This window comes from Heteronotia binoei, chromosome 7, assembly GCF_032191835.1.
Source record: "Heteronotia binoei isolate CCM8104 ecotype False Entrance Well chromosome 7, APGP_CSIRO_Hbin_v1, whole genome shotgun sequence".
NCBI lineage: Eukaryota > Metazoa > Chordata > Lepidosauria > Squamata > Gekkonidae > Heteronotia > Heteronotia binoei.
Genome location: NC_083229.1, coordinates 106,885,737 through 106,898,125, shown reverse-complemented (window position 1 = coordinate 106,898,125; position 12,389 = coordinate 106,885,737). Strand labels below are relative to the sequence as shown.

The 12,389-nt window shown below is 38.2% G+C and overlaps 1 protein-coding gene across 1 annotated transcript in view; it reads right to left on the bottom strand.

Annotated features, from left to right (window-relative positions):
- KIF13A (kinesin family member 13A) overlaps positions 1–12,389 on the bottom strand; it is a 116,758-nt gene that overhangs the window by 62,889 nt on the left and 41,480 nt on the right. Inside the window, exons 6-10 of the mRNA XM_060244177.1 lie at positions 11,006–11,186; positions 8,405–8,492; positions 7,183–7,317; positions 5,247–5,359; positions 265–376 (exon numbers count right to left, since the gene is read on the bottom strand). Of these exons, the coding sequence (XP_060100160.1) occupies positions 265–376; positions 5,247–5,359; positions 7,183–7,317; positions 8,405–8,492; positions 11,006–11,186 (629 nt within the window). The remainder of the gene's footprint in view (positions 1–264; positions 377–5,246; positions 5,360–7,182; positions 7,318–8,404; positions 8,493–11,005; positions 11,187–12,389) is intronic.

Sequence of the window (12,389 nt, the reverse complement as noted above, 5' to 3'; positions counted from 1 at the left end):
CACACTATGAAAAGATCCAAAAAGACAACCAGGGAAGGTCCTACCTTTTGCCTCACCTTCTGGTCCCAGGAGGCAGGATTTAACCTTATGTACTTATGCAACAGGGGAGATTATTGGCATAACGGGAGGGGGGGAGGAGGAATATATCCTGTCATTCAAAGCACTTCTGATATTTCAGTCTTCATTAAAAAAATATCAGATGCTTGTACACTGGTTACAATGGAGTGACATATCCTTTAAGAGGAGAAGAGAGCTGTATTTTACCTTGAGAAGCCAGGTGAGCACAGAGTCTCTGTAAGGCACAAACTTGTTTTTCCCCTTTCCTGCTGCTTGGTCTGCAAGTGATGAGATAACCAAACCTAGTGTTGAGAGTGACCTAGGGAAGCAGCAAATTGCCATCAGCTTGAACATGTAACACAGATATATGATTTGGCAAAATATACAATAAAAGGTAATTCTGAAAATAAAAAAACCAGATTGTATAGTAAAATAAATTTGTGAAATTAATTCCAAGCGTAACATGAATCACAGACCTTTCTTATGAAGCCTGCAGCTTCTGGAACTTAGGAGCATTATCAAGTGGCAACACACTTCACGGTCAGAAGAAACACCAACAGGAGGTTGCAATAGGATTACTATGTAGTACCACACACAATCAAAGGACAGACCTCCCAGAAACAGGATAGATGCAAGACACAGAAGGAGCAAAGAGTAGGATTTCACAAGGAATGCACTCGTAAAGAAATAACCAGTTTAAACCTTAATTGTTCCACAATAGAGAGCTTCACCCCAAACCAGCAATAAACAAACTTTAGAAAGTAGTAAACTTTTAATTCTACTTGGCCTTTAAACAATCAGTGTGTTTAAGCATACTTTAACACAGAAAATAAACCATTATCTTTAAAGGTGCTGCACTGCAATAAAAAGGGTTTTGTTTTAATTTGAAAGCATGTAACTAGTCCAGGCATATTCCATATTATGAAGAATTGCAGATTTATACCCAGATTTATGCATAATATGTTTACTGTAATATAATAAATGTTTACTGTAATATAATAAAGCAATCATTCAAACAGCTAAGAAACAGCACAGCAGCTGAAGTCAGATGTTATAACAAACTACTGATTCTGATGGGCACAAATGCTGCTTGTTCTTGTGTGCTTCCCTTCCTTCTTTGCTTACATGCAGAGCAGAACTGAAGGCTTTTTGGCTTAAGAAGCTGCAAATCAAGCACCAACTTGCCATGACATCCAAATACAGGTACCCAGGCAAACTGGAATTTGTTTCCTCCCCAATGTGGATTGTAAAATTGGTCTAATCCCCAGTTTAGAATCCTACTGTGTGGGATAAAAGAAAAACTTATTCACACTAGCATCTAAAATTGGCTGACATGGAAAACTGGTTTGATTTAAGGCTTCTAAAATGACGAGACCTTCAGTTGCACAGCATGCGTGAGGGGAAGAGAGAGAATAGTACAAGCATGAGAACTGACAGACAGATGTTTGCTCTGATCTTTGAATGTCTTTCCTTAACAGCCTAATATGAAACATATCCATAAGTCTTCATATTTTATCTATCCTTTATGTTACAGAGAATGCTTGGCTACATGCTACTGGCCTACGTGCAAACAAAATCCTGAATCAAAGTAGAATGGAGGAAATGTTTAACAGAAGATACAGATATCTTCAATAAGCACCATTCAGTACACAAATGATTAAATACTCTTCCAAACGGCCAGAATGATTCATTCACCCTTTCTTTCACACAAGGTGACTGTGAGAGGCCCTTTTTGTGAACTGAGGGGACCACACAGCCTCTTATGATTTTTGGGAACCAGGTTTGTTTTGAACTCTAAACCTTCACTTCAGTTAACAAGATATTCTAGGGTAGCAAGTATAAAGGCCTTGGGTTCATTGTCATAAAGCAAGTTTTGTGATGAGCAAAACAAACATGGAGATCACCGAGGCAAAAGTTGTATGCAAATAACAAAGATGATTTATTTATTTACAGGTGGGTTTTAAATAACAGATCAGCAGCTCAATTATCCAGACAGTCAAAGGAGAAACCTGGCTAAGGCATATTCATTTATCTAGCTGTGGTTTCAGGGGGTGGTATGAATTCTCATTAATGCATTCAGGTACAAACAGACATTCAAATACAAACTGACTAGCTCCTAGGTTGGATCCTCTCACACACAAAGGATTCCACCTATACCAGCCTGCCCTTCCAAGAGTCAGACTAAATGTACAAAGTACCAGGCCTCTTAACAATGCTGTCCTCTCCCAGAGGTTGAGCTAAACCACTCTGCCACACTACCAGGCAGAGCTACCCATCAAACTGCTCTCTTGCTGAGACAGACTCAAACCATCACTTCACTCTCTCCAAGGCAGACCTAAACTACTGCTGTGCTTCCCCCCGCCCCCCCAAAGGTGCCTGGATGCTGGAGCAGCACTCCTAAAAACTCAGGGATGGAACAGCTGAGTGGCTGTTTTTCCTCTCAGGAGCAGGACAGCCTCCTGTCCATCACAGTAACTTATTTCCTATTTTCATGAGTTTTTCTGTTTTTGTTATCTACAGAAACAGGATTCTAAAGCACTCCCAGGGTTCTTTCATACTTTATTAGCACCCTCAACTAAAGTTAATTCAAGAACTGACTCATTTTGACCTGCGGGGGGCAGGGGGGGAGGTGGACTGCTCAGTGGCCTATTGTGACTAATTTGTTCAACACTATGTGTATAAAATCATTCATATCCACATTGATTTGGACTCCACGTTAGCAATGATATGATAAGATGATGTCAGGGTACTAGCATGTCAAGTTGCATGTAATATATTTCAATATATTCCATCTGAGAATGCAGAAAGGATTACTGGAAGTCTGAGACCTACCACCTTATTGTGTGACCCCACCCAACTTCTTAAATCTGCACAGGGAGTCTGGCTGATGGGGTCCAGGAGAATATAAAAGTCTCCTTGAGAGAAGGGGTGGTCATCTGTGCTTTGAAACCAGTGTTGGTGCATCCACTCCTAAAGGAATCTACTTTGGACCCAGAAGTTTTGAATAGTTAGCATCAAGAGAGGTGACCGAATAAGTGGTTGCTGGACAACTCCTGGATAGAGCAGATTGTTTGGATCCCTTCCAGTCTGGTTTCAGGCCTAATTATGGGACTAAAATTGCCTCGGTTGCCCAGGCAGATGACATGTGATGAAAGATGGATAGGGTGAGTATAAGCCTGTTGATTCTCCTGGATCACCTGCCGTCTTTCAATACCACTGATTAGGGTATCCTTCTGGACCACATTTTGGGGTTTAGGACTAGGAGGCACTGCTCTACGATGGTTTTGGTCCAACCTGAAAAGTAGCTTTCAGAAGGTGGTGCTGGGGGACTGCTGCTCAGCCCCTAGGTCTTTGATGCCACACAAGGTTCCATCTTATCCCCCCCTTCTGTTGAATAAGCAAGTGATGGTGGTGGCCAGGAAGTGTCCTCCATCATCTTCCACTGCTAAGCCAGCTACGGCTTTTTCTGGGCAGAAAAATATCTTGCTACTGTGGTGCATGTCCTGGTAACATTCTGATTAGACCACTGCAATGCACTCTACATGCATTTAACTATGTTTGGAATCTACAATTGGTACACAACGCTGAAGTGAAAATGTTGGTTGCAATGAGTCATAGGTGTCATATAATAAACAAACAAAGAAACAAACAAATATATCACTCCAGTCTTGTCCTACCTACACCGACTCCAGTTTGCTTCCAGACTACATTCAAACTGTTGGCACTGACATTTAAGGCACAATACAGTTTGGTGACAACATGCATTAAAGTCTACCTACCCCCATAAGAACCTACCCAATCATTAAGGTTATCTTCTGGGGCTCTGCTCTGAATGCCCCCATCATCTGAGGTCAGGTGGGTAGCAACCTGAGAGCCCCTTTCTTGGCTGTTCTACAAAAATCATGGAATTCCCTCCTCTGGAAGAATTTTCTGTCTCCTATTATCATTGTCTTTTGCCAGTATGTGAAGACTTCTGTTCAGCATTCCCTCACTATATAAACTTTTAAAAATGTTTTTGAGAGTTTACTGCCTTGGAGACCCCAAGTTTCATGCAAAGGAGACATAGAAATATTTTCAACAAATAAATAAAACTTTCAGGCCAGCAAGACTCGGTGAAATAAATTCAACACAGAAGGTTAACTGGTTTGAAAAATGCAGCAATCCTAAAACTCTTTATACGATGGTAACACACAGTATCATTGTACAAGTTGCAATAGGTCTTTTGAATGGCTGACCTAAGTCTAACCTAAGTTGGGGCAAAGCATAATTTGGTACAAAGAATTTTCTGACTTCCCCAGATAAGTTCAACTTGAGATGGGTAATTCATACAGAAAATATCAAAGCATCTTATCACACAATACATTTTCTGTTCTTACAAGCAACTGTTTTGTCATAAGTGAAAGAGGAGAGGGAGGGGCAATAGTCTTCTTGCATGTTCACAGAGATCATTCTGGCCACTATCGGAAACACAGCGCTGTACTAGATGGACCTTAAGCTTAGTTAAGAAAGTGGCATGCGCTGGCAAGGTGTCAAAATATACCCTTCTCTCCCCTATTAAACATTTTTAGTAGATTGTGGGGAGGCTCCCTATTATCAAGCTATTTAACTAGGATCTTACAGAAAGCAACTGCTTTACAGGAAGCAAATCAGGCAACTTTCATACATTTTGAGTTAGCACTGTATAGTGTTGTTGCTCTCCTTGTTTCTGTGAAAGAAAACAATAGTTATTTTATTAAAAAGTATCATGTAACTACTTGTTGCTTCAGTGAGAGGGCCAGGCTCCTTCAAAGGCGACACACCCTTAAACTTTAGCCTGCTGCCTGTTAGCTACTCTTCTGTTTTTATAACACAATGCAGTAAGACTTCTAAGGACACTGCAAGATTCACATTCTCTCAATGATGCAAGCTGACACAACACCCACAGGTGCCTGGGCAAATGGGTGTATAAAGATACTTGTAATTTGGCAACACCTTTTAATTAAAAGGACTGCTGCTGTCATTCCACATTAAAAGGTGCTACTGTAGTCGTATTTTAGTCATCACCGGGGAAAAAGGACTATTTTATTTAACACCTGAAGACATAACTAGAATGCAGCCTATTGATCAGAATCTTTATGCAAAAAAACCTTCTGATAAGTACAACAAAAAGGAATGTCTCTTTGGAAAGTTAATTTTGCCAATACCCTTACTTGTTTATATTGCTGCCTTCTTTCAGACGTTCTCCTGCTGCTCCTGTTTTAGATACTCTTTCGCTTCCAGCCAAATCGACCAGACTGACTTTACTCACTTTCTCCCCTGAGTTCTAAAGAGAAAAAATTAAGAACAGAGAGAAATGTTAATAAGACTTCTAAAAACTTTACACAATGCAACAACAACAAAAAAAGTACTGGAAATATTCTGATGTTCTTCAGCTATCTCAAACAGTTACTTATTAGTCCTACTGTAGAGTTACTTTTGCATTATTTTACAGTAAAGCAGGAGTGGCCAACAGTAGCTCTCCGAATGCTTTTTGCCTACAACTCTCATCAGCCCCAGCCATTGGCCATGCTGGCTGGGGCTGATGGGAGTTGTAGGCAAAAAACATCTGGAGAACTACCATTGGCCACCCCTGCAGTAAAGAATTACTGTAACAAATACCCATCATTCTTTTTCACTCACTATATTTAAACAGATAAGTACTTTCATTTTACTTACTAAATGATTAATAAGCAATCTGTTTAATAACTAAGCCTATTTCTCATTTGATGATACAGAATCAGAATCAGTTCTTTGCATAGTCAAAAGTACTTTTGTCATCAGGCATAAACGAAGACACCTAGACAGCTGTAGAAAAAGATGCATGTTTGAAATAATCTTTTTACCCAGGTCCCAAGAAAACGGGATTCCACATGACTATAGTTGATGTTCTTTGTGTGATCCAACTGCGCATTCACACAAAATGTGCAGGCATAGAACAGCCCACCAAAACCTTTTGGGAAATTTGAATCTACAGAATGCTGTCTCTCACTTATACTATGGTTTTAGCCTAGTAGTGGACCCTAACATTTTAGCCACCCATGTGAACCAGAGATTTCCACAAGGAAATATTAAAACAAACAATCCCCATATGCATTCTGAGAGCATATACTTTAAAAGGACAGTCCCACATACCCACCTGAAAGTTTGAGTAAACAACTCTGGCTATATGTTTCTTTTAAGTAATCAGTAAATATTTCACTCAGACACAAGCTGTCAAATTATCTGCCTGTCCTGGAACCAAACCAAGATACTCAGTCTTGAATGTAGAAACTGGCATCTGGTACAGTTTTCCACTCCTTTGTCTTTACAAACAACCTCACTGCATCTTTTTTTCACAACGTATAAGGTGGAACTATCCAATGGGTACTGGTCAGCATATCTTGATTTTACTGCTCTCAAAAGTTTCCTGAAGTCTACCTGTTTCTGTCCATTTCTACTGGCATATGGGCAGTGATTAAGAAATACTAAACAAAAACAATTATAGACACCCCAAATTAGTTAAAAAGTACATTTTAAAATTTGTAATAGCAAAATAGTACCTGATAGATAATATATCTATCAATGATAACATGATTTCATGAACTCTTACGCTCAAATCTCATGCATGCAGTTTAAAATGTCAGGTCACCTGCCGCTACATTAGAAATTCATCCAAGATTAATTATGCTTATACATCTACAACATTACAAATACAAGTTCCAGATTTAGCTGCTTTCTGTATATTTAATTCCTTTAACATTCTTTCTGTAATATGCATCTTAGACCAAAATCAGATGCCATGACAATTCTCAGTTGACAACAATAGGTGCAAAGTCGTTTTCTCTCACTCTCCATTTGCCATGTGTGACATAAAGTTTCAAGTTCTGAAAGGCCTTCAATCAATCTTCAGTTTCCTATTTCAAAATCCCAATTTGGCAGGAGGAAAAAAACTCTAATTCGCCCTGGTGACTTTATTTTGACATAATGGCAAACTGGAATTTGATTGAAAGCTTCTTAAGCTTTGAGGTTGGCACAATTCTTTTGGACATTTACCTGGAAATGCATACACTGAAATGGACTTACAATTTATTAGGTTTGAGGATAACCAATTTGGCTGAATCTACTTACACCAGACTGCAGGTCATAAAGTGTCTGAGTTACTATAATATTAAATACAGCATGGGAGCGGCTGCTTTCCTCATTCATGTTGGTTGCTGCTACTGTTCGGGACTTGTTCCCTTCTGACATAAGTGACTCAATATCCTGGAGCAAATAAAAGAAACAATGAATATGACAATGAACTTGTTCTTCCCATTAAGCTATATTTCCAACTTACTCTAAATGCCATGTCAGCATAGCATTACAAAATGTGAAACCATTCTGAGGTGCATATTAAAACAGGGATAATCAAAAGTATTACCTAGTATATTTTTGGCCTCCGTTGCCATGGAACTCCCTTCTACTATGAATTCAACAAAACCCTGGCATAAATTTCAGAAAAATTACAAGTCCTATCTACTCAGATTCAGGCCTTTAGAGCTAACCCCAGAAAAGGAGAAAAGAATTCCAGAAAATTGGGTAATAGTTTAGTCTATTATCTTTAAGCACAATTCCTTATCTTTTGTTTCACCTAAGCATGTTCTCAGGGCCATATTGCATAAGATATTCATTAGACAGGTCAACTCAAATGTATCTGGCCAACAGAGTGTTAAGTCTAGTTTTGCTAACGCTATCTTCACTAACTGGCTTAATAAATTATTAAGTTTAGAATAACTAACTTTTCAGTGTTATAAAACAAAAATCTGATACCAGACCAGTTTTACTTCAATATGCTTAATGCTGAAACTCCATATGTAAGACACCTCCCCCTACAAGAAAGGCTTAGAATAATGAAATTGTTTGATATAACAGTCCTCAATATTTGAAATATCTGTCAGAGGCCAGAAAAATGATAATATTTATTTATTATTTTATTTTATTTATATCCCGCCTTGCCCGCTGAGGCAGGCTCAGGGTGGGATATAAATCAAATAATATTATTCACTAAGAACTCTTGATAAGCCACTTCTTATTTTGAATATTATAATCAGAAATTTACAGTTATGTTGTTACCTTTCTTCCTTCAAAAATGCACACTAATATTGATTTTCCTATGATTGAAGAAAAATATATTTAATCAAGAAGCTATACTTATACTGTTCTTTCACTCTGGAGAAAGGCTTCTAATACCTTACATTCTGCAGAATTCATATGTACACTTTCTCTCAAATGAAAACACAGACATTGGTGAGTACTCATATTAACTCAACAAATAATGATGCACCATGGCTTCTACGCAGTCTTCACTTACTTCAAAGCTTGTAACAGCTAGCTGAGACAAACCATCTACATATGGACCCAATACTTTGTGCTCACGAACTTTGAGGGACTGTCGACTCCTTTGAAACAAAAAGAAACAAAAGGCCTAAAACATACAAGTAATCACAATGCTTCGCCAAAAAAATTAATTTGAACCGCAAAGGATCAATTATAATGGCGATATGATTTACCTAGTCATTCCCATTCAACAAAGCATGAAACCTTCCTGCAGTTTCAGAAGACTTTCTCCAACTTTAAGGGATTCTGAAGTGCCCTTTAAGTTGGAGGAAGGCTCCCTAAAGCTTGAAGATGTTTCCACACTTTGCTGATTGGAGTGGCTAGATATACCTCAACTACTTTAAACAATATTTTTGATATTACAAACTGTTTTCCAGTATTTTTCTTCTGATTCATTTAACCTGTAATTGTCTTTCATGTTTAGAACCAGAAGGTAACAACAGTGAAACAGCTGCAGTTTAAAAAAGGGCAACTGTGCGAACTGATGCCCTTCCACCTGACACAAGGTTTCTCCATTAGTCCAATTTTATAATGTTATCAAGATACCTACATGGATCAGGATGCCAAAATACAATGTCATAATAACAACTAGATGGAAATAATTCTTATTGGCCTCCAGTAATACCACCAGTACTGAAGCTATTAGAAACTATGTAAGCCTCAATGACTGGCATCTATTTTTTTTTCCAAAACAATTTTTATTTAAATATAATGTTTGTATACAGAGAATAACATTGATACAGTAATGCCTTAATTTTCATTACACATACATACTGTTATATAAAATAAAGTTGTACAGCTATAGAGTGATCACAAGAAAAGAATACTCTTGTGGATAACCTGTTGGTTAAGTGAAGAAGAAAGAGTGGTGTCAACCTCTATCCTATCCAGAATTGGATACCACTTTGCATAGAAATCATTAGCTGCCTTTATCGGGTCTATGGTGTCAATATCAGCTGTGATTTTCTCCATCGTGATGAAGTCCCAAATTTTGAGGATCCAATTATCTATGGACAAATTGAGCTTAGATTTCCAATTCAGGGCTATTATATTCTTGGCTGCTGTTATAAGTGAGATAATAAGGGATAGTTGAGATCTTGTAACCTTTACAGAATGCCAATCATTTAGAATAATGATCTCTACTTGTCTTGGGATAGTAGTTCCGGATATGTTTTCTACATGGGTAATAATCTTTTGCCAAAAAGAGTTGATAATCGGGCAGTCCCACCAACAGTGTAGTGATGAAGCTTCCATGCCACAATTTTGCCAACAAAGTGGGGAATAGCTAGTATCGATGCTGGCGAAGTGAGAGGGAGTGCGGTACCATCTTGACATAATTTTGTAGTTCTGTTGAAAAATTGCTATTGATTTGGTCTTGCAGACTTCTGATTCCCATATGGCTTCCCATTGTGTGTTAGTAAGTGTGAGTTTGCATTCTTTGTGCCATTTTTCACAGTAGGATGGTAGACTGTTACAGACCTGCTGTAGTAGAATACGATAGATTTTAGAAATAAGGCCCTTGGAATTTAAAGAGGAATGAGAAATCAAATATTCAAAATCTGTTTTGGGCCTAGTAGTAGCCAATTTTGAGAAAGAGCTATTAAGGAAGTGGCAGATTTGTAGTATTCAAACCAGGGGATCTTAATAGTTGCGGATTCCTCCGAGCCTTCGTTTTAATTCTGTTATTGCTGAAGAGTTGAAAGAGAAAGACCACTGAAGCAGATTCCCAAGAGCAGAATGAGGGAAACTGGAGAGCTGGAGGGAACCAGGGCTGTTTTAGAAATGGGGAAAGAATAGATAAGTTTGGGACCAGATCCTTCCGGACCTGGTCCCAAACAGTGATTAAAGCCTGACTAAAAGTATTGATTATAGTCCAAGAAGGGCGATCTTTTTTCTTTAGCCATAAAAATTCATGGTATTTGTAAGGGGATATGTGAGTCTCCTCTATGTAGAACCATGCTGGGCCCGGTCTTATGTATAGTATGTTGACCATGGAAGATACTACAGAGGCTTTATAGTAAAGGTACAGATCAGGGAAAGCTAATCCTCCTTTATTTTTGGGCCTTCTGAATGACAGGCATCTATAGTTGCCATTTTAACTCCCACAAAAACTTCTTTGAAAAATACAATATCTGTGTGTATGTGTGTGTGCATGTTTAAACTTTATGTGCCAAATGTGACTTTAAGTGTGCATTTGCTCTCTTTAGTGTAAAACTGTGGGTTGGGGCTACCATTTAAAAAAGTGAAGGGAAGTGCACACAAGGGATGCTGAGTCTTCTGTGGCCTGCAGCTCTTGTACCTGCATCTTTTTCTGCTTCCACTTGCACTCCAATACCAGCAGAGAGCCCAGATGGGACAGAGGAAGCACTTGGAGGCAGGGGGAGAGGGTGGACAGGCTTGGGTAGGAGGAGAATTCATTCATCTTTGTCCTACCTAACTACACAACAAATGGGACAAAACCTCATTTAAAGATATAACTCTGCCATTACTACAAGTAGTTTGGACTTCACAATGTGCAGTAGCTACTGTGCTTGTTCCTAACCGGCTATGTTAGAACAGTAACAAAATTACTCACCCTTTAGGATCCAGTAAATCTCTGACTTTCTCATTATAAATTTCCATATAAGACACTTCAACTTTAAAAGTGTGAGAGTCATTTTCTTCTAAAACAATTCTCTGAAATAAAGCACAGCAGAGTCGTGGAATCAGACCTAGCTGTTCCGTGTTGCCCATCATTGAGAAGGATTTTCCTGAGCCTAAAAGGGAACAAATATGGAAAAGAAATGTACACCTTTTAAAACAATGTTGACATTTTTGAAGACATTCCCATACTATGCTCTCCCAGCAGAAAAGAGTAAGAGGGACTGAAGAAGTAAGCAGTGACTCATGAAAGCTCATACCCTACCTTACCACAAATTCTATTAATCTTTAAGGTGCTATTAGACTCTTTCTCTTTTCTACTGCTATAGACAGACTAATACAGCTGTCCATCTTGACCTATACTCTCTCTATTTGAATAAAACCCATGTATACACCTTAATATTGTGACAGTTGTTAACTGATCAGCATGCTCTTATGATCAGAAATTATATGCAAGTACATGGACAAAAGACAGTATTAGCAGACATACCAGGTAATAACTAACATACAGGGTAAATTGCGAAACTCATAATTACACGAGAACAACGTTTGAGTCCAGTGGTACCTTTAAGGCCAACAAAGTTATATTCAAGATATAAACTTTCCTGTGCCAAGGACACTTCTTCAGATACAGTGAAACAGAATTTGCAGAAGTGTGCTTGCACATGAAAGCTTATACCTTGAATAAAACTTTGTTGATTTTAAAGGTGCCACTGGACTAAATTTGATCTGCTGCTTCAGACCAACACAACTACACACCTGAATCTATCATAATTTCAAGAAGAGTCATGCAAGTAAGTAGCTATCCATACTATAATTTTAATATGATTTAGTTGGAACTATACTGCTGTACAAGCATATCTTAACTCAATTTATGGGAAACATGTACAAAATTCTATCTTTACAGAAAAATGCAAGTTAGAAGAACCTGTACATATTTATTCATGACTAATATAATCCAAGTAAACTGGATTTAGCAACAGCTGATTACAGTTTTTGGTTAAGAACATTTCTGCAGGAAAATTCTGGTATTCCCTTATATGAATTTGGTTCAATATGTATTTAACAAGTTTTAAAAGTTTACACCGCTAAGCAAATAGTTTAACTGTTGATGTGTAGCCTGAAATTTCAGCCAGTATCCACAACCAGGTAATTTATGAATTGCTACTTCCAGATTTCATTTCTCATTTCATAACTGGTATCACCCCAAAGACGTACCCACAGAGATTACACATTTTGCATGCGAAAAATATGCAAAAGCCACGACACTCCAACTCACTTGATTCTTGGTGCTGAACATATTTGCTCATAATTTAGAT